At 37.9% G+C, this 27,563-nt stretch overlaps 1 protein-coding gene across 1 annotated transcript in view; it reads left to right on the top strand.

The window, feature by feature from the left end:
* Window positions 1-20,478: 20,478 nt before the first annotated feature.
* The window catches only part of tsc22d2 (TSC22 domain family 2), a 34,963-nt gene continuing 27,878 nt past the window's right edge, over window positions 20,479-27,563 (top strand). Inside the window, exon 1 of the mRNA XM_042006203.1 lies at window positions 20,479-22,762. Within this exon, the coding sequence (XP_041862137.1) occupies window positions 21,177-22,762 (1,586 nt within the window). The 5' untranslated portion in view covers window positions 20,479-21,176. The remainder of the gene's footprint in view (window positions 22,763-27,563) is intronic.

The following is a 27,563-nucleotide window of genomic DNA, read 5'->3' as shown; positions in this document are numbered from 1 at the left end:
GGTCGTGGTTCGTCTTCCGCCCTCATTGCATAATATACTACGCGGCGGAGGAATATCACGGTTCCTTAGGATGGATAAACTCTCGACAGCCTATTTTTCTCCAGCACCCCTAATATTTTGCCACTCTTTCTGTACTTTGTTGGGATAACCTGCCATCGTATCTGTTGAAACAGCATTGCTCTTGCAAAACATTACGCACATATAGGTTTATTTATGAAATGATTAACACTGCTCTGACACTTTTTAATCAAAGCCACTTCCACTTTGGCTAATCACTGATCATTTATAGTGCCAATAGCAAAGCACTAACAATACAAACACAATTACAGCATCATTAATTTCCTTCAGGAATGAAAAGCAAAAAAAAAAAAAAAAAACAACATAAACTACTATAAAATTGTACTAAAATACCTACTTTTTCTGCTTTTTTTCCTCATAAATAATTAAAACAACCTCTGTCCTGCTCAAAAACACACACAAAATACAAGCCAAACATTCAATCATTTTGAGAATTTTAACCCTATGAATTACTGCCTCATTCGTTTAAAAAAAATCCATATAATGGTTGGTAGTGATTGGACCCTTGTATATGTCAAAGATCAGCAAAAAAGAAAAAAAAATGGATTTGATTCTATTAGTTTTTGTATGTAGCATCAGAAATTCGCTGTGGGACTCTCATGGCAAAAATGTACATGCCCAAAAAATTGCCATAAAACCATGTATATATATATATATTTTTTTTTTTAATTACTTGAACACCTTCAGACCTGCTCAAAACCCAACATTTTTAACCCTTTAAGTGTTAGCTTAATTATTCAAATTCATAATTATTCATTAAGACAATGATGGGGCTGTGGTGGCCCGTCTTGGATATGTTAAAGATTAACTGTAATAGTGATCCAGTATATGAAGCTTGAAGGTAAGTGAGCCACATCATTATTGTCCTAATACATGATGGGGTCAAGAGAGTGACTGTCCTTCCAGCAGAAGGGGTGCAGCAGTCAAAGGTTAAGGTGCCATAGTCAGTGTGAGCCATCACATCAGTTAATAATCACAGGGACACAGGGATTTTCTCAGCAGGACACACACCTGCCGATGATGTCAGTTATGGAATCAAACCTTTGACTTCTACAGGACAACCCCAGCCCATCAGGCCACAGTGTTCTGCATATGCTTATGTTTGTGTTTGCTCCATGGAAACCATTAATCAAGCAATCACATGATTCTTGTGATCTTGCTATTTTTCCTCCTCTTCTCCTCTAACTGTAAAAAGATAATCTGGCTACCGTATTCTGCTGAATAAATTTACTTTGCCAAGATGAGCCTTTTGGATATGTGGCTCTCCTTGAATATTAAATATTATTCTTTATTATTATGTTAAAAGATATTTTTGCCAAAAAAAAAAAGAAATAAAGAAAAAAAAGGATAATCTGAAAATGGATATGTTTATACAGATTATCTCATATATTGGAAAAGATTTTCTACATGCATTATTTGGGTTCAGGTCTGTAATGTTCATCCCAGGAAATTACAAAAATGTCCAACTCTTTGTTTTTCTTTTTAATAATTCTCAGCACAGTGCACATTGGTTTAAAATTAAAAAGAGTTACACCTGTGGGGAAATGATCCAAAGCAGTCATTCATAGGCCTTGAGCAATGACCGTGACTATCAAGATCAACCTGACTATCATGAACTGACAAAGGTACAGAAATAGTTTGAACTTCTCAGAGGGATTAAATTTATTCTAATCGTATGAAATGTTTGGAAAAGTACTACATATCTTAGGTACATCCACAGATGTTAACAATGCCACACACATACAGAAGTGAATTTCCAGTAAAATAGAAATAGGTAAACCGCTTGACATTTCAGGGTTTACATTTTATGGTCTTTTAGACAGCCTTCTTCATTTGTGCCTCTTGCAGCATGTAACAGTTCTATTTTGATCTGGAAACTTCCTATAAATTCTTCCTGTCTGTACTTTCAGAGGATTGAGTGCAGAAAAAGTTATTCATTCACCAGAAAGAAGTGAGCCTGTCAGTCAGTCAGCCACACCCATATCCTGCTCTCTCATTGGATGCCAACAGTTTCCATGGTCACCCGTGTTTTGCACTTGTACTGGGTCAATTTAATACAACTTGCAGCTTTGCCACTCAGCCTGTGCATGAGTCACATAGATACAGAAAAGAGCTAACTTATTCATTGTAGAACAGGCTTGGTTTTGACAGAGGCCATTAGTACAGTGTGTTGTCATTACATCAGCTAGATGTGACAGACTGCCTCAGCCTTTTCCTTATTGTGGACACATGTATTCCTTATGTTTCACTGTAGTGATGTTTAAAATGTTCAGGTTATGCATGCTTGCAAGTCACTGTCATGCAAGTTATCACAGTATCAAGAATCACTTAAAACTATCTAGTTTTAAAATAATAAAATAAAAAATAAAAAAATAAAAGTTTCTAGTGCAAGTGGCTAGAAAATCAAATTTGAGAAAAGTTAGTAAAAAAAAAAAAAAAAATCTGAATGATGTGTATTTCAAACCTCAATATTGAAGTTCAATATGTTGAATTTTTTTCAGTGTTTAGATATTGTCAGTGAAATATTTGGTGAGTTTTATGGCTTTATTTGTAGGTAAGACCAGTTTAAAATAAGTTGCACTGAAATGCACATGAAGACATATGTCACCAAGTTGTGTCTTCAACTGTCTTTGGCTGCAAAATCAACAGTCTATGATGCAGAACAAAAACTTCTTTACACTGGAAATTTCCAATTTGAGTTTTACACTAAACCTGTCAACAAATGATCATTACCATATCTGTCTTTTGGAATATTTTGCACTAAAATTAGTCAGTTTTAAGTAATCTGTCCGTCAGTTTGGGGGGGATAAAAAATGTCCTAATCATGTAATGTAAAAAAAATTGAGATTTTATTTTTTCTTTTTATTCTGCCAATGGCTCTGCTTTGTCTTATGTACCCTGAGCTAAACACAATTTAGGACATTTTTCTCCACAGATTGGCAAAATTATTTATTCATGACCCTAGTTCACTTATCGTCTTGCAAAGCAATGGAAAAATGTTCACGGCATGCAGATGCTATTGTAAGATGTGTTTTCAAAACCCATTATTATAAAAACAAAACAAATTCTGCCTTTCTTTGTTTTTCCTGGAGCAGCTTAGGTGCAGTGTATTAAATATTGAGCAGCATCAGGTAGAAAAGATGAAGCACTGGTGATGCTGTTTTCCCAAGAAATGTCTTGAAACCCCTCACTAGATCCCAGTTTGTCACAAAGAAAATCATAATAGCAGCCAAGGCTGGAGGTGCATGTGGTGCATTACCACTTAAGAGATACAGTTCAAAGCTTTAACAGATAAGTTCAAAGATAGGCTTCTTTAGAACACACATGTAATGAGGGCCCCTTCATAAGTGGTTGTGACTAATATTTACAACAAGATCGGGGAGGGATGGATAAATCCTATAATCACTCAAAACTTGTTTATAGCACCTTAAAGCATGTGACGCCATCTCACATAGCTGCACTAACCTTTGCCCCTTAAGAGATCAACAGAGGAGATCAAAAGTGATCTATTTGCACTGCAAGTGGTGTTAGACACAGCAGGATGTACAATGAGGCAGTCTTTTCAGAAGAATGCACCCCGCCCTTCTGTGGAATGCATCTGACCTGATAGGTGATCATTATATTGATTTATTTTATCTTACAAAAACCTGCCTGCATGTTAGTATTAATGAATCTGCTCCACCCAATTGTTTAAATTTTCATGTTTCTAGAAATGCAGGCTTAGGAGGAGGTGTGGCAGCTATCATTGAATCCTGGTTATTGAGCAGTCCTAGATCTAAGATTAATTAGGATTCCTTTGAATAGCCCAAAAATGGAAATCAGAGAATCCACTTCTGCTGGCAGTAGTATATCATCCATCCTGGACCTAACTTACAGTTTCTGACTGATTTTTCAGACCTCTTATCAGTCTTAGTGATGAATCCTAATAAAATTTTGTACTGGGTGACTTTAACATTCATGTTGATGATGAAAACGACAGCTTAAATATAGCTTTTAACTCTATATAAAATTCAGTTGGTTTTTCACTAAATATCCAAAGACCTACTCAACTAACAGTTTTTCCTCAGAACCCTGTTCTGTCTGATCATTTCTTAATATCGCTGGCACTGTAGCCAGGCTGACTTAAGAGTCATAGTGTATTCCTTTAACTCTCAGCTATAATGACTTCATGAGTTTCTTCATAAACAAAAATGTTCTGTTAGGGAGAAAATCCATGATATCCTTCCCACTATTGATGATCTCTCATCCACAGCAGCTTTAGAGACATCTGCAGAAGCTGATTTATGTTTGGACTGTTTCTGTCCTGTAATAGGACTGTAATAGCTTCATCTAAACCTTCAGTTTGTATTTTAGACCCCATCCTAACCAGACTATTTAAGGAAGTTTTTCCCTAGCCTAATACATTTGTACTTTTATTGACAGGGTATGTACTTCAATCTTTTGTCAAATCTTTACTTAAAAAACAACTCTCGATCCGGGAGTGTTAGCTAATGATAGACCTACAGTATATCCAACCTCCCCTTTATGTCTAAAATTCTTGAGAACAAAGTTTCAACTCAACTATGTGCCCATTTGAGCAGAAATAATCTTTCTGAGGAATTTCAGTCAGGATTTTGAGCTCATCATAGCACAGAGACAGCACTAGTGAAAGTTACCAGTGATCTTCTCATGGCCTCAGAAAAAAGAACTCCTGTCTGCACTTCTTTTGTTAGACCTCAGTGCTGCATTCGACACCACTGAATGTTGCTTGAACATTTTATTGGGATTAAAATAAAAGCATGAGGCTGGTTTAGGTAATATCATTAGGCAGCATGGTACAAACTTTCATTGCTATGCAGATGATACTCCGATTTACTTATCCATTCAGTTTGTTAGATTACAAAAATGTCTTAAAGACATAAAGACCTGGATAACTCTAAATTTTCTTCTTCTAAATTCAGACAAGGTTGTTGAGGTTGTTGTCTTTTGGACCTGAATAACTCAGAATAACTAGCTATGCCATTAATGTGGATGACATTAATTTGGCTTCCAGTACTTCAGTGAGGAACCTTGGAGTAATTTTTGACCAGGATTTGTCCGTTGACTTGCATATAAAACAGGAGACTAGAACCGCCTCCTTCACCTACGTGATACTTAAAAAAGTAGGCACATCCTATCTCAGAGTGATGAAGAAAAACTAGTCCATGCTTTTGTTTCTTCTAGATTAGCAATTCCTTATAAATGGGCTGTCCAAAATATGTTTTGAAAAGTCTCTGGCTAATCCAAAATAGTTCCATCTTTTCCCAACAAAGCACTTTGCTCTCAGACAGCAGGTTTACTTGTGGTTCCCAGAGTCTCTAAAGGCCCATTTATGCCCCCTTAGGAACGTAAATGCAAAGTTTGTTTCAAAAGTTGTCATACGTCATCATTCTCATACTTTCATGTGTTTTTCGCATGGGCTTTAGAGTACAGTAGGAGGCAGAGCCTTCAGCTATCAGGCCCCTCTCTTATAGAACCAGCCCCCAGTTTAGGTTCAGGTGGCAGATACCCTCTCTATATTTAAAATTAGGCTTAAAACCTTCCTTTTTGATATATCTTATAGTTAGGGATGGTCAGCCAATCCTTAGTTATACTGCCATAGGCTTAGACAGCTGAGGGATGTTCCATGATACACTGACCTTTTCATCTCTCTGCTCCTCATCTTCCATGTATTGGCCCTCCCTAAACTGGTTTCTGCCAGAGATTTTTCCTTCCTGTTAAAATGGTGTTTTTCCTTACCACTGTTGCCTGTTGCATGCTCAGGATGGGGGATTGGACTGAAGTCAAGATCCGATGCAATCTGTGGGTTTTCTCTAGCTAGGCTATTATTTATTATGAATTGACTCTAAGTGGTCTGTCTGTAAAGTGCCCAGAGTTGACATTGTTGTGAAGTGGAGCTATACATATAAAGTTAAGTTGAACTGAATCTACATCACCACTGAGGATGTCTCACAGATGCAAACTAACCCTGAAAAGCATACACCCACATTTTCCCATATGAACAGACTTGTAAAATGCGAGTATGCAAATTAACAAGACACGCAGTCGGCACACACGTGTAAGAGGTAAATTTCCATAAACCCCTCTGGCCTCGAATGGCGGAGGGTTTGTTTGGATTTGAATAGCGATGATGCGGCCAGAAGACTTCACAAGCAGCACATAGCAGAAGACAAAGTGAAGAAATTCGTCATCTTATCTGATCTTTGTTATGCATTTGTTATGCACGGACAAGTTTTTCTTTTAAAGAATAACAGCATTACAGTAGTCAAGTCTACTGAAGATAAATGAATAACAAGTTTTACTTTTCAGTAAAAACTTGCTATGCATTTATCTTTAGTAGACTTGACTACTGTAATGCTGTCTCCACAGGTCTCCCAAATAAGTCCATCAGACAGCTGCAGTTTGTTCAGAATGCTGCTGCACATTTTACAGCTTCCTGCACCCCTCTGTAATGCTTTTAATGTCTTATGTAAAGCATCTTGAATTTTCTTGTACATGAAATGTGTGATATAAATAAACTTGCCTTGCCTTTGTTTACAGCAATTGTTTTTATTTGGCTGCTCATCAATTTAATAAAATGGAGAAGCTTATAGAGTTAAACATACTTGTTAAACGTTAGAAACTGATCAAATCTTAAAAACACACACATGTGGTTTCCTGATTCACCAGTGTGAATACAGATCATACCAAACTGTGTTTTAACTAAAAGCCCATGATAGTAAAGAACACAACTGAGATTATCTGGCTTGTCTGAATAAAATTATTTAAATATTTAACCCATTAAAATCCTTTAATTTGGTATGTTAGTATCATGCTAAAGAGAAACTTTTAGTAGAAGTAATATAAAAAGGTCTTTAAGCCTGTTCAGAAGGATACTGTTGTTGTTCTCCAGGGTATGTTACTGTACATCCAGTCCTAGGTTGTGGCATGATAATGCACAGAGCGAGTATAAAGCCCTACTGTTCTGTACAGATGAATAGTCATGATTCATAAGAGAAGGATGAAGTGAGTCTGGATGGTTATTTTCATACTTGGATGTCAGTTTCTCTGTTTCAGAGTCTTTACTGCAGCTCTTGTCATGATTTTAACTTCCCAAGGGATTTGTAAATCAAATAATTTCTTCATCCCAGTGATCTGTGACCATATTTGATCATAAATAAGACTTCAAGACATCTATAGTCTTTTGTCTAAGTCTAACATATATACCCAAATCAGAATCAATGACATACAAGAAGATCGGGTAGTTCATATTAACTATATATTAATGAACCCATTTCCGTATGTTGGCAATAAGATCTTTAAATGAAAAGTATGAATAAAAAATATCCCAGTTTTCCCTGAACTAGACAGATTTATTCCAGAGGTGTGACTGTAGCTTGTACTGCAACACACTGTATAACTTTGGCGAGTGCAATGGCATGTGGTCATCTCTGAGATTCAGATTCTTTCTTTTTGTGCTCATTTTCTGTGATCAAGAGCTTGCTGCTTTGAAATTTCTGCTCTTTAGTTTCTGTAGGTGGTGCTCTTCTTTCTGCCCACTGCCTCAACTGTTCATTAAATACAGCTTGAAAAGACAAACTGAGTCACAGTTTCTAGAAATGATTTACTGTGTGTGATGATCAACAAGCACAAAGTTTAATTCCCTGTTAGTGGTTTCCAAGCTGGGGTCCAGGACCCCCCCATGGAGTCCACCAAAGAGTACAGGAGTCCCAGAGGCTTTGAACTTTCTGAGCCATTGTGATTAATGTCCACACATTCTCCCTATTTTAAGAAATAAATAAATAAATACAGCTATATGTTGTTAATTTAACTTTTGTATTGCTGAAGGACAGGACTCAACCAGAGTACATTATTTATGGTGAGAATCTCACTTTTGAAAGCATAAAACCGAGCATGGTTTTAGCCCTGGGTGGGACAAGTCCATGGCTTTTCCATGAAGGAGGTCCCCAAGAAAGACCGATTGGATACCACTGGTCTAGAACATTTTCTTTTTAATGACCATTTCTTTATATTTTATTTTAGACCCAGGGTGATCCATATCACAAAAAAACAACAACAACAACAACAAAAAAACCAAACAAACTGCAAACAAAAGCTAAAAAATTAAACAGACAAAAATGACTAAACATACAACGCCTTTCACAATGTTCAATGTCTAACACACAGACAAGTTCACCAGTCTGGAAGAAAATCTAACAGAACTGTGTACAGGGTTAGCCAAAACAGCGATTAGCTCATTAAAGAGCTGCTTTTGTGACAAATTGTCACAGGAACACAAGGTAAGATTATTCAATTTTATGATCTTATTAAATATGACACAAAATGCTAGTAAATATATCTATTTATTTGGACTTATTTTAGTTAGCATGTTCAAGAATTCTGTTTTTCTTTTTATGTTAATGCATGAGACTTTCTTGGTTTTAACACATTTTGAGTTGGATGGGAATAAAGACAAAATTGTGAGCATTTTCGTTCACCATTTTTAATGATTTCACCACCTTTACTGCATTTGACTGAGATTACATCAGTACCTTTTTATACCCACTACTGTGTCCAGGTGTTGAAACATGACAGGCCACTGCTCTTTAGTACATCTAGAAATGGGTTATATGCAGAGCTGAATTTACATTGCTAAAGTAAAAATTATTATTATTATTATTATTATTATTATCATCATCTAATTGGTTTCAGGGTTCTTAAACCTGGAGTCCAGCGCGTCTGCTGTACTGTGTGCAGCTTCTGTGGTTGAACAGATAAACCGCACAGGGTTTTTTTCTTATGTATTCCACATAAATTTTTAAAACTCAAGCACTGTTTATATTTTCAAGTGTAATAAAACTTCTGACCTTTAGATTTTTTTCAGCACACTTTAGAGCAACTCTCAAGCATTGAAAATATGAAAACGTGTTCATCTGTGTAAGCCAAAGCCTGCTCACTTTATTACTATAGTAGTAAACATATATGTACAAAAGTTTTTAGTTAAGTATGGGTAATCGAAGTTGTGACTATTCTTATGAGTGCCTGGACAGAGGTTGTGTTTATTTTTCCATCAGCTGCCTCAGTGATCACCTCTACTTGGACGGACTGAGTCAACATTTCAACACCTGCTTAGTCCTTTGAACACCCCACCCACTGATATGGAGATGTGGTTACAGGCCATTTATGAAATACCCACAGGAAAAACCTGAAAAGCTACTTGCAAACCACCATCAAAACACACAGAATCATACACACGGACACATACACTTCCCTATGACAAAGGTCTCCTTAAAAAAGCAGCGGTCATTTGCAAGTCAAACAAATAATAAATATGGTATGTACCAATCCAGCATGCACCACAGTATTTGGGGTTTGGTTGACTCACATCAAGTTTGATTTAATTATCTTTACAATGTTGTAATTATGCAAACATGAAAACAAACAAACAAAACAAAAACAAAACATTTTTCAGTCTTCTCTTATACTTATAGGTTTTTAACCTATATCATATTTCTGGGGTATTCAGCTAAAGTCTTAAGAGGTCATATATATATATATATATATATATATATATATATATAAAAACCATACAGTCTGTTTAATTATTTAATTAAAATAGGACATACATGACTCGTCTCAAAAAGACCTGTCTTCTCATATTATGAGACAATGAAACTGGTGTCCATTAACTTCACGTATAAGAAGGTTTTGAGAGGGGCTGCATGTCGAGCCCTCCTATACACGTTTAACTATTTTTATACTTTTCTTTTATACATATTATACATATTTCTTATTTGACACTACTTCTGCAAAAAAAAAACCCGGACTGTTGTGTTCACGTTTCCAGTTCCGCACCCATGGCTAATTCCTTTATTGTGGACAGCTGTGAGAGAATCAGGGAGCTTCCTTACAGGAGCAGGGCAAGCCCAAATAAGCAATACACTCAAGAAAACAAGCCCCAAAACCCGCAAGCGATTTTATAGAAAAACAAGCCCAAAGTCTCTTATAACAGGCGGGCTTGGCAACACTGCTGCCTTTCTCTGGCGCATTGGTCTGTATCTCTCCCGTTATTTTATCTAGCTGCTTTCTTTTTTACTTCTACCACCTTGTTTCCTCTTAAGCTCTCGTCTGTCTGCGCTGTAGTACTGCAAAGCTTACCGCCCGCAGCTTCACCGACTTCATTGGCTGAGGGGATCACGTGGGATGGCTTAGCTCAAACGCAGTTGGTCTGCGTGTTTCCTGACTACTTCCGTGAAGACCGCAAAAGCTGAGCCAGTTAAAATAAAAGCACACCGTCAGATTTTATGTTTTATGCTCAGGTCCATATAAGACAGTGCTCAGCTTGTTAGTGTTGTTCTGCCATGTACAGTTACCCTTAAAGGTTTGGTGACCTTTTAACACTATTTCTGTAATAGTGAAATGCTTGAAACCTGATCTTTTGGTACATTTTCATTAAACATTCCGTCCCTTTTGACGAAGTCTGGGTGATGAAGACAACTTTCTAAGAGACAACAGCTTGATTGCTACAAAGGCAAAGATGAGGCTGAATGGGTGATACATTATGTGCAGCAAGACTGGAACCAATATTATCTGCAAGTCGTCCTTCAGAAGACTGCTAAAAAATCAATGTCAGAACTGTGCAAATTCAACAAGAAGCCTACTTCAGAACAAGTTCTGTCTGTAGATCAATCACAGGGAGGCTTATGTTGCGTCCAGGGACATGGGAAACATTTCGTCTGCAAACTGCAGAAGAAAGAAACGTCACACTGTCAACATGACACGTCCTAATAACAGGAATGACTTCAACAAGACAATAGTCCTAAACACACCTTGAAACCCACATGCTGGAGGGGATTTCTGTGTCTATCCAGATACACTATTTAAAAACGAAAATCCTTGTCCTTAAATGAGATGTATCCAAACTTTTTCCTGAGCATTTTGTTAATTTCCCTACTGTGTGTCAATAACTTGTTTTTCTTTGATCATTATATACAATATTAATTTTATTATATTACAACTAATTTTCCATTTTATATATATATATATATATATATATATATATATATATATATATATATATATATATATATAGCGTGTGTGTGTGATTTGTTTTAGATCTTTCCTGAAAATAAGGTTATATTTACTTTATTAATCCACTGCAGACTAAACGTCTCTGCAGTATTCCTTCACTGCTCAGTGATGCCACCTCGTGGCTGCAAGTTGTTATTGCAGCATTTGTTCACTGCTGAGGCACGTGTAGACATAAAGTGACACAAAATGAATAAACATTCTGCTAAACCATCTTTGAAAATTTTCCAGAACCTTACAGATACTTAACTACCTTGAAACTGATACAATATGCGTCACTCAGGGTTGTGAGACAACAAACGAGTGGAATGTGGAATTATAGTGTAGAAATAACAAGAGATTAGAGCCATTTTTAGTGACCATTGTCTTTAAACTGAGAAGTAAAGAATTATTTCATTTAAACAATTTATATACAGCACCAGTCAAACGTTTTAAATGATACTGTACCTCTCAAGAGTTTAGAAAAAAAGATTTAGAAAAAAAGGTCAAATAAAAATAACCAAGTTGAGTATTTAGTTTGATTAAAAACCCCCCAAAAAACTTGTGTATTATTTAAAAGATAAATAACACAACACTATCACTGAAGAGTATCTGAAAAGGGCTTTACAGGGATATTGTACTTTTTTCTGTTGTGTTTTTTAAGAAGTCAACAAATCACTAACAAATGCCAACAGGTGAATCAATGCTAAAAGTTACTCAGGATGGAGCCATGACAACATCTAATTTCCCCTGTAAATGTTTCATAGCTGTTATATTGCTATATGGTGGATTTTTACACTGCATCACATTTGCTGTTGCTTACCTTGTCATTACAGTTTCTTAACAGCAGAACATCTGTGATCTCATACAATCCAGGTTTCAACACTATGAGGAAACTTGGGCCAGGTTGCACAGAGCCAGTCTGTGAAAAGTTTAAATCCACAATAAAGCATTCCCACAAACTGACAATGAAAATTGTAAAGTTTAAATTCTTTTAAAAACTAAACAAATACTCCTTTCATGGCATTCTTCTAAGTATTTTACTGTCTAAGCAAGACAAGTTTATCTGTATAGCACATTTAATGTACAAGTCAATTTAAATTGCTTTTTACAAACCATTAAAAGCATTACAGCGGGGCGCAGATGAATCATTAAAACAAACTTTAAACAGAAAAATATAAGAACTTAAAGACAATAAGCTGAAGCAAAATAAGATAAAATGCAAGAAATAAAAGTTGTGTGAGGAATTCACAGTTGCTTTGACAAAAGGCAGCAAATAGAATTTTTGTTTTATCCCCAATTTGAAACTGCTGACAGTTTTAGCAGACCTGCTAAAATTCAGGTCTTTTTTCATGACAGATTTCTGGCTTAGTTATTAGTTTTGAACTTAGATGTTTGAAGCTGAGTACTGACTTTTAATCATTCTTCTTTGGTTCCAAAAACTATTATTTCAGTTTTGTCTTCATTTAACTGAAGGACTTTCTGGCACATCCAATCTTTAATTTGATCGATGCAACTGATCAGAGTTTGGATTGGACTATAGTCTAATGGTGAGATGGTTATGTAGATTTGTGTGTCATCAGCATAGCTGTGGCAACACATTTTGTTGTTTTCCATAATTTGAGCGAGTGGCAGCATGTAGATGTTGAACAGCAGTGGCCCCAGGATGGAGCTTTGAGGAACTCCACAGGTTATTTTAGTGTGCTCACATTAATAGTTTCCTATAGACACAAAATAGTTCCTGTCTTCAATAGGAGTCGAACTAATTAATTGCAGTGCAGAAAGTCCTACCCAATTTTTCAGCTGGTCTAGTAAGATGTTCTGGTCGACCGTGTCAAATGCAGCACTGAGATCCAGCAGTACCAGGACTGAAATGTTTCCACTGCGTACTCAAGCACAGACGTCATTTAAAACCTTAACTAGAACAGTTTCAGTGCTGTGGTGTGGCCGACAACCTAACTGGTAGACATCAAAACAGTTATTTAGTGTCCGGAAGTTGTGTAGCTGTTGAAATACAACTTTTTCTATAATCTTTGATATTGGTCTATAGCTGCTCATGAATGACTAAAGTTTTCCTTTTTCAGTAGTGATAGTAGTGATGACGGCTGTTTTTAGGGTTTGTAGAAAGACACCTGAAAGCAGAGATGTGCTTACAATCTGTAAGATATATAAGGCCATGCATCCTGAAACATTTTTAAATCAAGTAGTGGTAGAATCAAGTGGTAGAATTCAGAAGGGTAGTTTCTATAGTGCCACAGATGAAATTCAGCTATTTTCACAGGCTGAATGGCGTGCTTCATGCCATATAAACTGACCTTATAAAGTTGTTGGAATGCCCCTTTAACCTGAAGGAAGCCCAGCTATAAACAGAAAAGCATGAGAGAACATGCTTGAGCTTGCACAAACTCACACTCACTTGAAACTGTGTTAATCTCTCGATCTGTCTGTCTTCTTGTGTTCTGACCACATTGTGCTCATCTCACCCGTTCGGGTTTGGTACCACCGCTTGAACGCTCTAACCCTACACCCACTTCTTACCCTACACTAAGCCTCCTGATGGCCCTGCTGGCCTCTGAAACACAAAAATCTCCTTCAAGCCAAAGCAATTAAGAAATTAAGTCGCACAGGATTTTGAATACAATAGGAAAATTAAAGTTGGAAGCTCACCTGCTTGAACTAACAGTAGAGGATGTTATTGCCTGTCAAGTCGAAGGTCATTCATTGGCTTCTTTTTTTGAGAAAATACTTTCTAGAGAAATCACCATTATCAGCACCCTTACGATGGGCAGTAGATCAAAGAGGAAGGTTTAGGTTAACAAAAGGTTCAATGGGTGCGACATCATGAACCCAGCTTTAGAGGGAAAGGTCTCAGAAAACCCATACAATTTCTGAGTGTCTTTTCTGTGAACCACATCGTTCATTGATGAGTTTATGGAAATTATATGAGTCACACTCTCCAGATTTCGCCTGGGATCTAACTAAAACTCATTCTAGTAATTTATTATATAATAAATTATATATTTTATAACTTATTTATTAAATAATAATTAATAATTCATTTAGAGCAATTGTCAACACCTCACCCTAGTAATCACATACTTCAATACAACTGTCGAGTGCCTAGAAAACGTTTTTATAGTCTATGTAGTACATTTCACATGTAATCCAGATTTCACCTGAAAACATGAAAGATCATAAACACACATGTGCACTAACATATGCATATTCTGCATGAATAGATTATATTTGCAGATTAAGATTGGTTGATTTTAACATAAAATGTGCCCATGTGGGAGATTTGCAAGGGGAATAAAGACTATTTTTCCATTGTTTTTCCTGTATTATTATTTTTTTTATTTATAATATGAATTTAGATCATTTTGCCAAAACTAACAGAGCAAAATGGGGAAATCTGTTGAATAATCAACAAAACCATCTGACCACAAACAGAGATAGAGATCATTTCTGCAAAATTTCCACCTAAAAGATTAATCTTTTTCCTCATAAATGCATGTTTATACCTGCTTTGCTTGGGTAACACATCTTTCATCACAGTACCTATGAAACGATAAAATGCCAGAAATTGGCATTAGTTTTATTTCCGTAAACATATGCTCATTCAGAGTGATTCAGTCATGTATGTGTCATAAGTGTAAGCAGGCCATGCTCAGTAACACGTATCCAGATTCATGAATCTTTCTCACATCTTTTAAAGACAGTCCCTTAGAATAAACTGTAAAATAAAGATTTATGATTTCTGCTGTATTTTGTCAGAACTGCAAGATTTGAAGATGACAAAATTATCTTGAGATCTTTATCAAAAAGCATTCTCATTCAGGAATGTTGTTTTGCCTTCTTTGTACCAATTTAGCCCAGTTTTCAATGTAACAGGTATTATTCTTTGTTTTGTAATAGTTTTAAGTCTCAGAGGCCTTGAACTTTGTACTCACTGTTTTGTGAGATTTGTGCATATCCTCATTATTAAATCTCCTTCTAATTATCCCAGGATATGTCTTAGCCATGAATGAAAAGGGCATTTTTTAAATTCTCAGACTGAAGACAAGAGATGGGTCTGAAAAAGCTTGAAGCCTTTGAAAGTTAGTGAGCAGGGGCTCCGTGTGTGCATGAAATTGCACAATAAGAATTTTAAGGCTTTAAGATCTTAAAATGTCTAAACATGATGCAACATACACAGGTAGAAGGGTAAACATAAACTCATGGAGTAAGGTGATGCCTGGTCCAAAATAACAGACACCTGCACAACTACACATACATGGGAAGCACAAACAGTGGGGATTAACAAAGGCAGGGCAGCAGGTGGGAAAAATAGACAAACTGACAAAAGGCTGAGAGGGACACCAAACTATAGGCACGCACACAGGCACTTTATCCCATTTCCTAATTTGTGCATCCTTGAGTCTTCTCATTATCCTCTCCTGGTCCGTCCCCATTCTTCCTTTCAGATGTAAGTAGAGAAGGTGAGGCCAGAAACAAGGATAGAAAAGCTGAGGTCACAAAAACTCAAATAAATTTAGATATAGAATGAAAAAATGTTGCATCTCAAAAATCTTTCACCTGATTATTTGTCTGATCATGCACTAAGTCTTAATGAAATTTGCTCAAGATTGCAAGGCCTGTGAGCTCCTGTATGTTTATCAACATGTCATGTGAACCATATAGCCAAAGAAGAGGGTGAGTAGGTTTTTAGATGTCCTTCCTTCTTCTGCCTCTCCGTTCAAACACAATGTCCATTCGGGCAAACACTTAATATATTTTCTGGATTAACTTATATAAAGTATTATATAACATGCATGGTAAGTGAACTATTAGTCCTCCCAAAGGCTGCTTCTGAGAAAACCTAAGAGAAAGGGAAAAATGATGAATATGCATACCCAAACAGAAATGTATAACAGATGATCTCCAAAAACACGACACACTTAAACTCATGGCTTGCTCTGAGTGTTTTAGATATTTGTGACTTACAGGCAGCTGATGTGACTGAGACAGAGCTTCAGCTAAAGGAAAACATACCTGTGTTGGCAGCTTAGCTTTATTTTACATTTATTCTTAGACACTTGGAAATAAATGTTCCACCTCAAAACTAAAAAATCTAAGTGTATTTCTATGGAAATCCAGACCAGTGCACCTTAAACTATGCACAGGGTTCACTGTAATATAGAATTATTTCCCAGTCAGGCTGCTTAATTTGAACTGAACGAACCCCCTTGTACTATATTCTCTCGGGAAATCCTTTTTTTAGCAAGTGCTGAGAGATGTTTGGTCAGCCTGTTTGTTGATTGTGCACTTTTAAACCCCACAAGGTTCTGCTAAAGGCCAGAGGTCTCCCAGGTTGAAATGCTGAAAGTGACCGCTGATCAAAACCCCCGAGCCCCAAAATACAGACTGCACAACGCTTGTGTTGTTATTGAGGTGGTGCACTGAAAGTGGGCCCAGCATGTTGGACTGTAATGTGCTGCAGCACAGCCAGGTAGTCTTTGCCCTCAGACCAGAGCAAATAAACACAACCAGCTACACAAACACTTTGGCTGGGGCTGGGAAAGCCCACGCACAGCCCACTACTGAAGGAGGGGACATTTAAGCATAGAGGGCTTGTTGGGGCTGATGTTGCAACATGCAGCAGTTTTTATATGGAGTTGTTTTCAGGTCTGTTGGGAGAGGAATCAATGCAATGCTTGGCTAAGAAAGCCATGTCTAATCCTGGAACAATTCAATGGCTGCTTCTTTGTGAGATGTGTGCCGCTCATGAACATAATGCTGATCATATGTTTTCATCCTGCTAGCTGAGAAGTTTTTTCATGCTACTCAACCACAGCCTTCAAAAGTGTCAGTTTTTACATGAATGAAGAAGTCTTCTTATCAATCTTTCTGGGCCATGCAGTTCTGTATCTCCTTGTTGTGAACTCATGTTGTGTTTCCCATCTCTTCAGTCTTATCAAAGGAGGATATGAGATTGTTTTTGTCACACAGACCTTGTGAGTTGACATCCGGACATTTTGTAACCATGTAGTTCAGTGATTAGTGAGCTGTGGCAGTGGAATGATACAATATTTTTTTCTCTACATCACTGTTCATGTACTGTATAAAGAAAAAAAAAAAACACTTTTTTTTCCCATTTCTTATGTAATTGTACAGTCTCAAAGACTAATAAAGCTGCAATACATAAACACAGAGGAGCGGATTACTTGAAGTAATCACAGGTTTGATTTGTGGAGCATAACAAAGCGTCCTTCTGTTGAATTCAAAAGTTGGCTTCTTGTCAACGCTGTCAACAGTTAACCCTCAGGTAACCAGAATTATTCAGCTTTGATTTGATTGTTTTTCCACATAAGTGATAAAACGAGCATTTATAGCATGCCAGTGTATTTAAATAGAAAGGTGAGGTATTTCTCTTGCGTCTAGCTGTAAAACGGATAACTTTAACAACATTTTTCAAGTTAGGTTCATATTAAATCTATACTTTTATTTAGGATAGATTTAATTAAGATCTTCTGCTTAATTCTGTTTTTCCACTGTAGCATAATTATTCTTAATTTGAGAAATTTTCACAGCTAGCTGTTAAATGTAACAGAAACACTTTGTTTGTTTCCTTTGCTGAAGCTTTATCTCCAGCTTCAATGTACTTTGTTTTAAATTAAATGGAAATATGATTGCTTTCTCTCTGCCAAGCCATTGTAGTCTATAAAATAGTAATTTAAGTGACATAAAAATGCATAGACTTTTTATAGGACAAAAAGTTATCCAGCACATTTGTATTACCTCTGCACTGATCATTGTTGATGTGTCAAAGATTATTTATAAAGGTGCACACATAATCCCATTCAACAGGTTTCCTTAGACATTCCATTGGAATTTAAAGCATACAGTACCTGTCAATGTTAGTTGTACAACAAATACTAAAAAAAAGACAAGACAAATATTTCATGAGAACATGTTTACCCAGGCGTTTAAGAGCCTAATACTTCTTTAATGGTGTGGTGTGGGCAGGGTTTTTAAGATACTAGCATAAATTAAGGTAATCAAACTTAAAATAAGTTAAATAGGAAAGGTGAAAGAATATAGTCTGACTTATTCAACAATGCAAAAACAACAAGCTCTTCCAACCCAAAAGAAAGTATGCAATTGGTGAGGTTGTGGATTTGTTGTGAACTTACAAGCTTAGTCATGTTATAGACAAACTGGACTGAGAAATAAATTTTCCTGGCAGATTTATTTATCTATTTTATTTAGCAAACAGGTGACTAATTCTTCACAATAGTCACAAATGATAGGTCAGCGTCATGACCCATTTCTTTCTTCCTTTCATCATGAGTCAATCTTGTGACAAACTGTCCAGGAAGCCCTAGATAAACGTCTACTGATGCGTTAACCTCTGGTAATCAGGTGACTGAAAATGAGTCATTATCAAGGAATAAGGTCATTCGATAATACCATGTGGTTAACATCAAGTAATTGTTAATTTTAGACTTTGAAATAACAGAAGTAAATACAGTTAGTTATCCAGACGGTTTGATCAGACGTATCGATAGTGGGGAGATCATTAAACCCTTTGTGCTGTTCTTATCTCACAGTCACATGAGAGTTGAGTCGTTGGGTTATATGAATTAAGGTGTGAAGTAATCTGAATAGCACATTTACACAGGGCGATACAAGGTCCACATTTGAATGTGTCATAACCCTGTTTCACCCTTTTCTTTCCCTTCTTTTAAAACATCTTTGGTTTATGTTATCATTGGAGTAATGTCTAGATCTACATAAAATGCACCCCAAGAACATGCCTTAGAATATATGGCAGTAATTAGCAATACTTTATTTTAAGTAAACTATCACTATTTAAGAAACTGACCAACTAACTGTTATGAGATGATTTTTTTCAGAACACATCAATTTATGGTGTACATGTCAGCCCTACACAATATTCAACATTTTATATTTTTATTATCAAATAAGCTATGTTTTGCTACATTTTCTTAAGGCTTAATCAATTGTCAATATTAGACTGGTGATATGTATTTATGTTTTGGATATCTATCTATCTATCTATCTATCTATCTATCTATCTATCTATCTATCTATCTATCTATCTATCTATCTATCTATCTATCTATCTATCTATCTATTCAGCTTTTTCCACAAGATTATATACAACTGACATGTGTCAAATGTGTACATATACACGTTTCTCTATGTATGTTTAATAAAAATGCACTGGGTAAATGAAAAAATGTCTTAAGGTGTGTCCCAATTCAGGGTCTGCACACTTCGAAGTGCGGATTCGTCGGCCACATACGTCATCGCGGTGCGCGAAGTACTGTCCCAATTCACAGAATTTGAAGGACCCTCCGAATCCACCCTTCGAATCCGCACTTCGTTTGGCCTCAAACGAAGGATGCTTGTGATGCATCCTTCGCGGCCTCTTTTCTCCCACAATTCGTTGCGCACAGGACGGTGGCGAATCAGCAACCTCAGAAGAGTCGTATTAAGTTTAAATAAAGTTTTATTTTAAAAAAAAGTTCGTTTTTTTAACTACACTTTAGTATAAACGTTACAAAACCAAGTACATTTAAAGCATGTTTGTTAAATGGTGACATTAAAATTCGGTAATATTTGATATTCAGATACTTTTAAGGGGTTAATTAAGTGTGTACCGGCTGGAAAACAACAGAGCCTCAAACCGTTTTTTTTTTTTTTTTTAACTGTCGGTGTTGCCGCTCCGTGTTCAGCGTCTACTAACGTTTCCTACGAGTAATTTCTGAGGTTTAAGTGATTAAACGTCCTGTGTTGTTGCTATGGGAAATTCTTGTAGACTAGGTAGGCTGTCCCATTTCACGAACGTTAAGCAGACTTCGAAGTGTGTAGACTACGGAGGACACTCTGTAGCCTACGTAGTCTGCGCACTTCGAAGTGTGCAGACCCTTAGTAGTCTTTCTCACCCTAGAAATAAGTTCTGCTGAAAGACAGCAACACAGACTTGTATCACGGGGTGTGACAGTAACCGGAAGTGACGATATCAGCAGTTGAACCTTCAGGCAGAACAAATGTATGTCACGATTCTGAAATTGTTGTCTGTTTTAATTTCTTATATATTTCACACAGTGAATATTAACTGTGCCATTTATTTATTTATGTACATATAAATTTATTTATATATCTAAAAATAAATAAACTGTCACACACAAACAAACACACACACACACACACACACACACATATATATATATATATATATATATATATATATATATATATATATATATATATATATATTTGTATGTGTGTGTGTGTGTGTGTGTGACAGAAATCAATCCCATGATGCATTTCGTACTTGCCATCTTGTAGAGAGGTTGAGCGGCAGACAGGAGTTAGCTGTCCGTTAGCTCACTGCCACTGTGGTAAAGTGGTTTTCTGTCCGCTAGCTGCTGGTAGCAGCTGCCAAAAGTGAGCTGTCCACACGAGGGGAAGCAAACTTCGCCGACATAGAGACAATTACTGTGTCTGCTGCTGGATTATATATTATTTTTGGGACACCGCTGAATTTGTTTACATCACGATGTCGCACATGCTTTTACTCAAGCAGGGAAAACTAGCCAACACCAGCTAACTTGGCTAGTTGGCGAATAACACATATATCGCTGAGAAAGAAGAGTGGGCTGAGTGACTGGGCCCTGCTCAGACTAAAGTACCGGTGGCAGCTGCTGAACAAGAACTTTGACAAGGGTCTGTGTATAACTCCGCTGCCGGGACATAAGGAAGGCCGACAGTGTGTTGGAGTGGCTAAAGGATACCAGCTTACTCCGTGGTCTGTGACCGGACACTTCACACGTTTGAGGAGTTTTTCGTGGTCTGGCCTTGGTTGTTAAGCTTTTCTTGAACAGGAGAAAGAAGGAGAAACGGTATGGAAATGTACTGTGACGGCACGTATCTTTATCTTATCCCACGACTGTGAATTGCTTCTTAAAGACATTAGCACAGCACTTCGTTTCCTCTGGCAGCTGGCAGAGTTTCAGCCAGTCAACATGTCGAAAATGCCAGGGAAGAAAAAAAGTTGTTTCCAGATTACGAGTGTAACGCCGGCCCAGGTGGGTGCAAGCAACGTCCCCGACGACACCGAGAGCCTAGAGGATCCGGACGAGCCACGGACAGAGGACGTATCATCGGAAATGTTTGAGGTCTCACGGGTCGATGCGGGGGTGTGTGACAGGAGCTCATTAGAGGAAACTTTAAACAATGTAGGAGATTCTCAAGAGTGTCAACTGCCTAACACAGTTCCTGTCAACGGTGGGCTCTCCATTAAAAGTACACTCAGTGGTAGTGTCGCCCCACATCATGTAGGGGGAAGTGTGCCTGTGCCAGCTACAGCTCAACCCTTTGTTCCAAGCTCCAACACCACTGTCTCTACCAGTGTCGCTCACACAGCCCCTAGCACTAGTTGCAGTTCCCGTTTCAGGGTCATTAAACTTGACCATGGTATTGGAGAGCCCTACCGACGGGGCAGGTGGACATGCACAGAGTTTTATGAGAGAGATTCAGATTCAAATGTTAATCGGACTGTGGACAGCATAAAGCCAACTGTTACCCATGATCACAGTATAGACAGAGACAGTGGGTTAGGGGCCACTAGTAATTCTGTTGTCACTAGCAGTACTTTTCCCGCACAAGTTTCAGAAAGCACAGCAGATAGTGGCTACTCTCCCTCCATTGGGCACCCCGGCCACTCACACCCTCCAGAGTCTCAGCAGAAAGGTTACAGCTTGTCTCCTCAGATAGGCAGTGGAGCAAGTGCCTTCCAGCCCATGGGGTCTTCAGCATCACAGCCACCAGAACAGGCTCAGGTCAATATGCAGCACTCTTCCCAGACCTTCCACCCTAACAGCCTCAATGGTGTGCACCAAGGTGCCATACAGCAGAAATCATCTGTTGTACCGCCTGCCATGCAGGCCCAGCAGTTTGTCTATTCAGCTCATCCCACTGGCCTCTCCTCAGGTCACCCAGATTATCATCAGCAACACTTTGGCTCTGGCACTCAGAATTTTTCCATAACATCATCATCTATGGGGCCTTCTGTCAGCCAGGTTTCCTCACCTCAAATCACCCCTGCTGGTTCAGGAACACAAGGGCTGGGTGGAGAAGTAGCCTCAGCCCAGGGAATTATTCTACAAGTGGGAAATGCACCAGTCATGACTCTCATCCATCCAGAAAGCACACAGCAGCATCCTGTCAGTCAAAGTCAGCCTTCAGGGGGGCTAGGTATTGCCCCTGCACCCTCTATGACCACCACCCCCCACAGCGGGGGCCAGAACGTGCCTGCCACAGTGCCCAGTACAACCAACATCCCTCCTGGTATTTCAAGTCAAGCACCTGGCACAGGCGGACCTGTCCAGCTCCAGGGAGCTCATGGAGGAGCCACAGAAGGCCTTCCCTTTGGCTTCGGGAACGAGGCAGAAGATGGTAGGCTGAAAAGTGATGCCCTACCTCAGCACAGTGCCGGTGTGGTTCATAGCAAAGATGGTATAAAGCCTGCTATCAGTGAAGACCTCAGTTTACCCTCTCCTGTCAACAGCCTGTTTGGCATCGAAATTACCATGGATATGGATGAAGACAGGTAAGAGAGTATAAAGTGAAAATAGTTGTTAAAAATTTAGTATTGTCGTCACTGTTATGTTTATTATTTTTTCCTGTTATCGGGTATCAGTAATTCAGTATACAGTATGGATATCTCTTTTTCTAAGGCTATGATAAAGATAACGTGATAATATGTAGTTGTGATAGGATGTTAGAGATAGTAAGAATTTAAACTTGAAGTTTGCCCTCATACTAAACATGCTTGTGTCATACAGTGGTGTGGTTATAGTCAGCAATGAGGAGAACACTTCTCCCTTTTGCAGTGCTCACAAAATGCATGTTACAATTATTACTATTGGTTGTCCTCAGACTGTAATGTAAAGCTCATTTGAAGACTCTGCAATTGCAAGCAAGAGTTGAGAAGAATTTTCTGTGTTTGTCATTAATGGGTACGCACCAAATACTGGATAGTGTCTTACCTCTTTTGACACCCACAGTTCTGGCTCATACTTGCATTCAACCATAGAGGGTGTTTGGACTGGAGGGTGTTAACAAGCCCTTGGATAGGTTACGAGACACGCAGTAGCTGTGTTTTGTTGCTGAGAAGGGAATAACTCCCCAAACGTAAGAGGCTGGTTTTATTCACTGCTCTATTCAGGAGAGACAGTTAGCATACTTGTACTGGGCAGGTTTCCCAGCTTCCTAACTTTAAACCTTATAAATACAGACTTGCCCATAGTACTCTTGTAGTGTGTACACACTATTTTAGAGTGTGTGGAATGGCCCTCACAGAGCTGAAATGCTGAAATGTTGCCACACTCAAGCAGTGAGTGGTGCTGCTGAAAGGTGATGTTTGAGCCAAGAATAACCAAGATGAGAGCAGGCGGACATACATGTACATAGTCTGTTCTGTTCTTATGTAGGTCTCAGTGTTAACCAGTGTGCTCTGCTCTCTGCTTCTTGTCAGAGTGCAAGTTTGTATTTTCTGAAGTTAAATCTTAATTTTTCTGGTTTTCAGGCCAAATACTTCAGAAGCTAGTTGTTGATTACCAGCAGGTTTATCTCTGCAGCATTGGTATGAGATGATCATGAGAAGAGGGGAGAAACTTTGTAATTACCCCAATTTTGCAATAGGAACAGCCCGTGCCCATTTCCTAGTCATGTGTCTGAGTAAGTGTGTGTGTGTGTGAAGAAAAGGTCATTAGTACTGGCTGTGTGAACTATGGAGATTCTGGTACTGGGACAGGATGTGTTGGGAAGATGGAGAGGACTAACGGAGCATACACACACCTACATCTTACACACATGCAAACATACACACACACCTGCAGCAACAACAGCAGACATGTAAGCTGCTCTTCTTGTGGCAGCAGAAACATGGCCAGACTTAATCAGCAGGACACTGGCTGCCTTCTGCTCCAGCTTTCAGACCTGAGGCCTAGTTAAGGCTGTTCATGTTGAAACATAAGCTTAACTCGGTGTTGACTTGGTGCCCACCTGTGTGTGGGTTTACTTTCCGTGCTCCAAATGCCTCTGTTTTTTTCTATGAGCTTATACATCAGGTTGACTTTGGCTTAATCCTCAAGTGGACAGATATTTTGACAATTTGAGCATTTTTTAATTCTGTATGTCAGGAGTCTTAGGTTATTGTCCTGTCAGATAGGAAATGCTGATCACTGATTGACATTTTTCTGAAAAAAACAAAAGCAAATGGCATTCAGGTGCATTTAACAGATTACTTATTTAGGTGCATGTGGGGACCATTTCTGCTGTTAAAAGATGGTGTTAAAGATTTCTTTTTTTTTGTAGTCTGAGCTAAAAAAAAAAACCAAAGGGGGAACATGTTGCTTATCCAGTTTTTCCCATTTTTTGTCTAGTTAGAAAATCTGTCATTAAAATTGTAGAGAAAAGTTTGCAATGAAATGTTTTTTTTAAAAAATCAGCTTTAACTCTTCTTCCCTGATCTTCTTACCAGGTTATCTACTCTGTATACTTATCTAAGTTAATATAGATATTCTCAAATGTATTTGCATTGTGAATGATCATCTAAATCATTTATTATCCTTTTAGCTGTTATGAATACTAATAATCTTGTCTCAAACCTCTTTTGTTGCTGATATTAACTGTATTTTTGTTGATACCTTTTGTTTTTTGTGAATAATTTTCGTAGCCTCAAATCCCTGAATGAGGTTTTAGGATCCAGAGCGTCCATGGATCTATGACATCCACAAACATTATTTTAATTGTCATCAGCTGTAATTGAAATACCTCGTTAGCTCATAACTTTCTTGTAATTGTGTGTGAGGACAAACATATTTGAAAGAACACTCCCTATCATGGGGGCACAGGGATTTTCAAACTTCTCCTCTTGTCGAAAATGCATTGTTCTGTGTTCCAGCGCTGTCTCGCTAAGGAGCCTGTTCCAAGTTTCATTGTTCTGTTTTGAATTAGAGTGCATCACAAAAGTGGAACAGTTCTTTGTGGGGGTGGAGTTGTAAGATAACAATGATTTCCCCTCAGCTTGGAATGGTTAGTGTCTGTGCTCAGCACACTCAGCTTTTGCAAAAGTGAAATGATTAAGCTGCCTGTTGGACAAATTGGCTTTCTTCAGTAGACGTACATGGCCTTGAACGCAAGTCCTTTTTCCTGGACAGACCACCTCCTGCATTATTGTCTCAGTGAGAGGTGGTTATTATTATTCCATAATTGATTACATTTTCTAAGCTGACTAAAAGTAGTTGGTCACTTATATAATAGAGTAAAATGTAATGTAAAAATGTAAAGCTAATTCTGTTGATAACTAAGTGTTCATTATTTAATTTTAGATGGGAGCACAGTAGCTGACTATAAATCTTAACAGATTATGCTAATCAGTGTTTAAATGTGAATCTGTAATTATTGATAAGTTGTGCTAAAAAGATCGGGGATGAAATAGGTTAATTACTGATCTTTTAGTACCCACACAGCCCAGAATTGCAAACCTAATTTGTTAATTTGTCTGTATGTTTTTATATTTACCCTCCACTTGTTTCCTGTTTTCTTTAAAAAAAACAAAACAAAAAAAACTTATTCCTTCTTATTTGACTTGTCTTTGCTAGTTTCCTCCAGCCACTGTAAAACAGCTTGACACTGTTGGTTTCTGTTTTTTTTCTTTAGACATCGTCATTGACCCACTTCTTCCTCGTGACCCTTTTCCTTAACTAAAAGGCAAATCCTCCCCGATGACGCTCCTGAGAATCTAATTACAGTGTTCTGATTTTAACGTGATCTGTGCCGGTGCAGCACGTGAACGGCATGCTTGAGTGACTATTGAATAGATTGCATGCTTGATGGTTTGCACCTGTAGTAGGGTTGTCACAATACAAAAATTTCAAACTTGATACTGAAAGAAAGGATGGTGCTCGATGGGGGGGTGGTTTGCTGCTGCACGAAGACCAAGCCTCTTCTTTTAGACAGGGTAAGGGCCTGCAGCAGCACCAACTGCTCATTGAGAAAAATAAACAATAAATGCTTTCATGTCAGTCTCCAAAAGTCTCCAATAACAGCAGAAAGTTGCTAGATTTGTTGATTAGTCTCTTTTTTGAAAAATAGTTGCTTGAGGGTCTAAAAACTTGCTAAATATAGAAACGAGTTTCTAAGTTGGAAGCCCTGTAAACAATGGGTCCTCCAGGTAGGTGTTGTACTGGGAAGGGCTGCCCGCTGCAGTGCCTGTTGAAAATGGGTAGAACAGGCTGGTCTTTTCCCTGAATAAGCATGGGTGAGTATCAATACCCATGCTTATTGATATCTGACTGGACACTAAATTTCAGTTTCTATTAGTATCTAAGATTTGATTTTTTTAAAAACCACTTTAACCTGTAGGGTTTCTTCTTTTTAAGTTAACCTGCCTTTTCTGTGTCTGTACTTGAGAAAGAGACTGTGTGTTGATGTTTTTCCCTATTTGACATACCTGTAGATTTTACACTATGATGTGACTTTCTTACAGTTTTCATTTCCTCTCCAAACAGTGAGGGACAATAAAAATTCAAACTGGTGCCCCAACTCGGGCATGATGACAACATTTCACACGTCTCTTAAAGACAGTTTGATCTGTGTTGTTTCAGAAATATTCAGTAGCTATTGATTGGCTATTCTGCTTTCTTTACCTTTTTAACATTGTTCATTGAAGTTGGGACTGTTTCCTTTGGTGTCCCAGTGTTCTTTTTGTAAATTATAGAAGTGGAATAGGGGGCACTAGATGAAGTACCTCAAATGTATAAGGGAAAGCTGGTATGGGAGAACCCATTGCTCTAAATACCAGCACTACTGCTACTCCTGTGAACTTTGTGCAACTTTCTTTATGGGCACATTAATATGGAGCTGCTCTGTCTGTATCACCTTAGCATGAATGAGCAAAGGGAATCGATAGAGGCATAACAAGGGTATCTTCTTTGTTTCAGTATCTGCTTCAAAATGCCTTATATCTAGGAACCACTTATTTTGGATCAAGTTTTAGTTTAACTGGATTCATGAAATGATCTGGAGGTGATTATCAGACACACACATAAAAACTGGCAGACTGATCACTTGAATTCATACTTAAGGGCTATAAGCTGTGTCTGAGGGGTACTGAATGCAGGAAACTGAGTAAAGCTTATTGTTTCCGGCTTTAAAGGGATTTAAACCAAACACGTTGGTAGAAGTAGGTTTGTTTCTGGCAGATGAAAAGATTTCTGCTCTTATCAGCAAAACAAGTCAATAAACTAAGGTCATCAAAATGATTTAAGCCAGCTGGCAAATATGCAGAACCCCCTCAGACTTGTCAGATAGCAAGCATATGATGTCACTGTTCGATTGTGGAA

This window comes from Melanotaenia boesemani, chromosome 14 (genome assembly GCF_017639745.1).
Source record: "Melanotaenia boesemani isolate fMelBoe1 chromosome 14, fMelBoe1.pri, whole genome shotgun sequence".
NCBI lineage: Eukaryota > Metazoa > Chordata > Actinopteri > Atheriniformes > Melanotaeniidae > Melanotaenia > Melanotaenia boesemani.
This window is presented reverse-complemented; position numbering and strand designations above follow the sequence as displayed.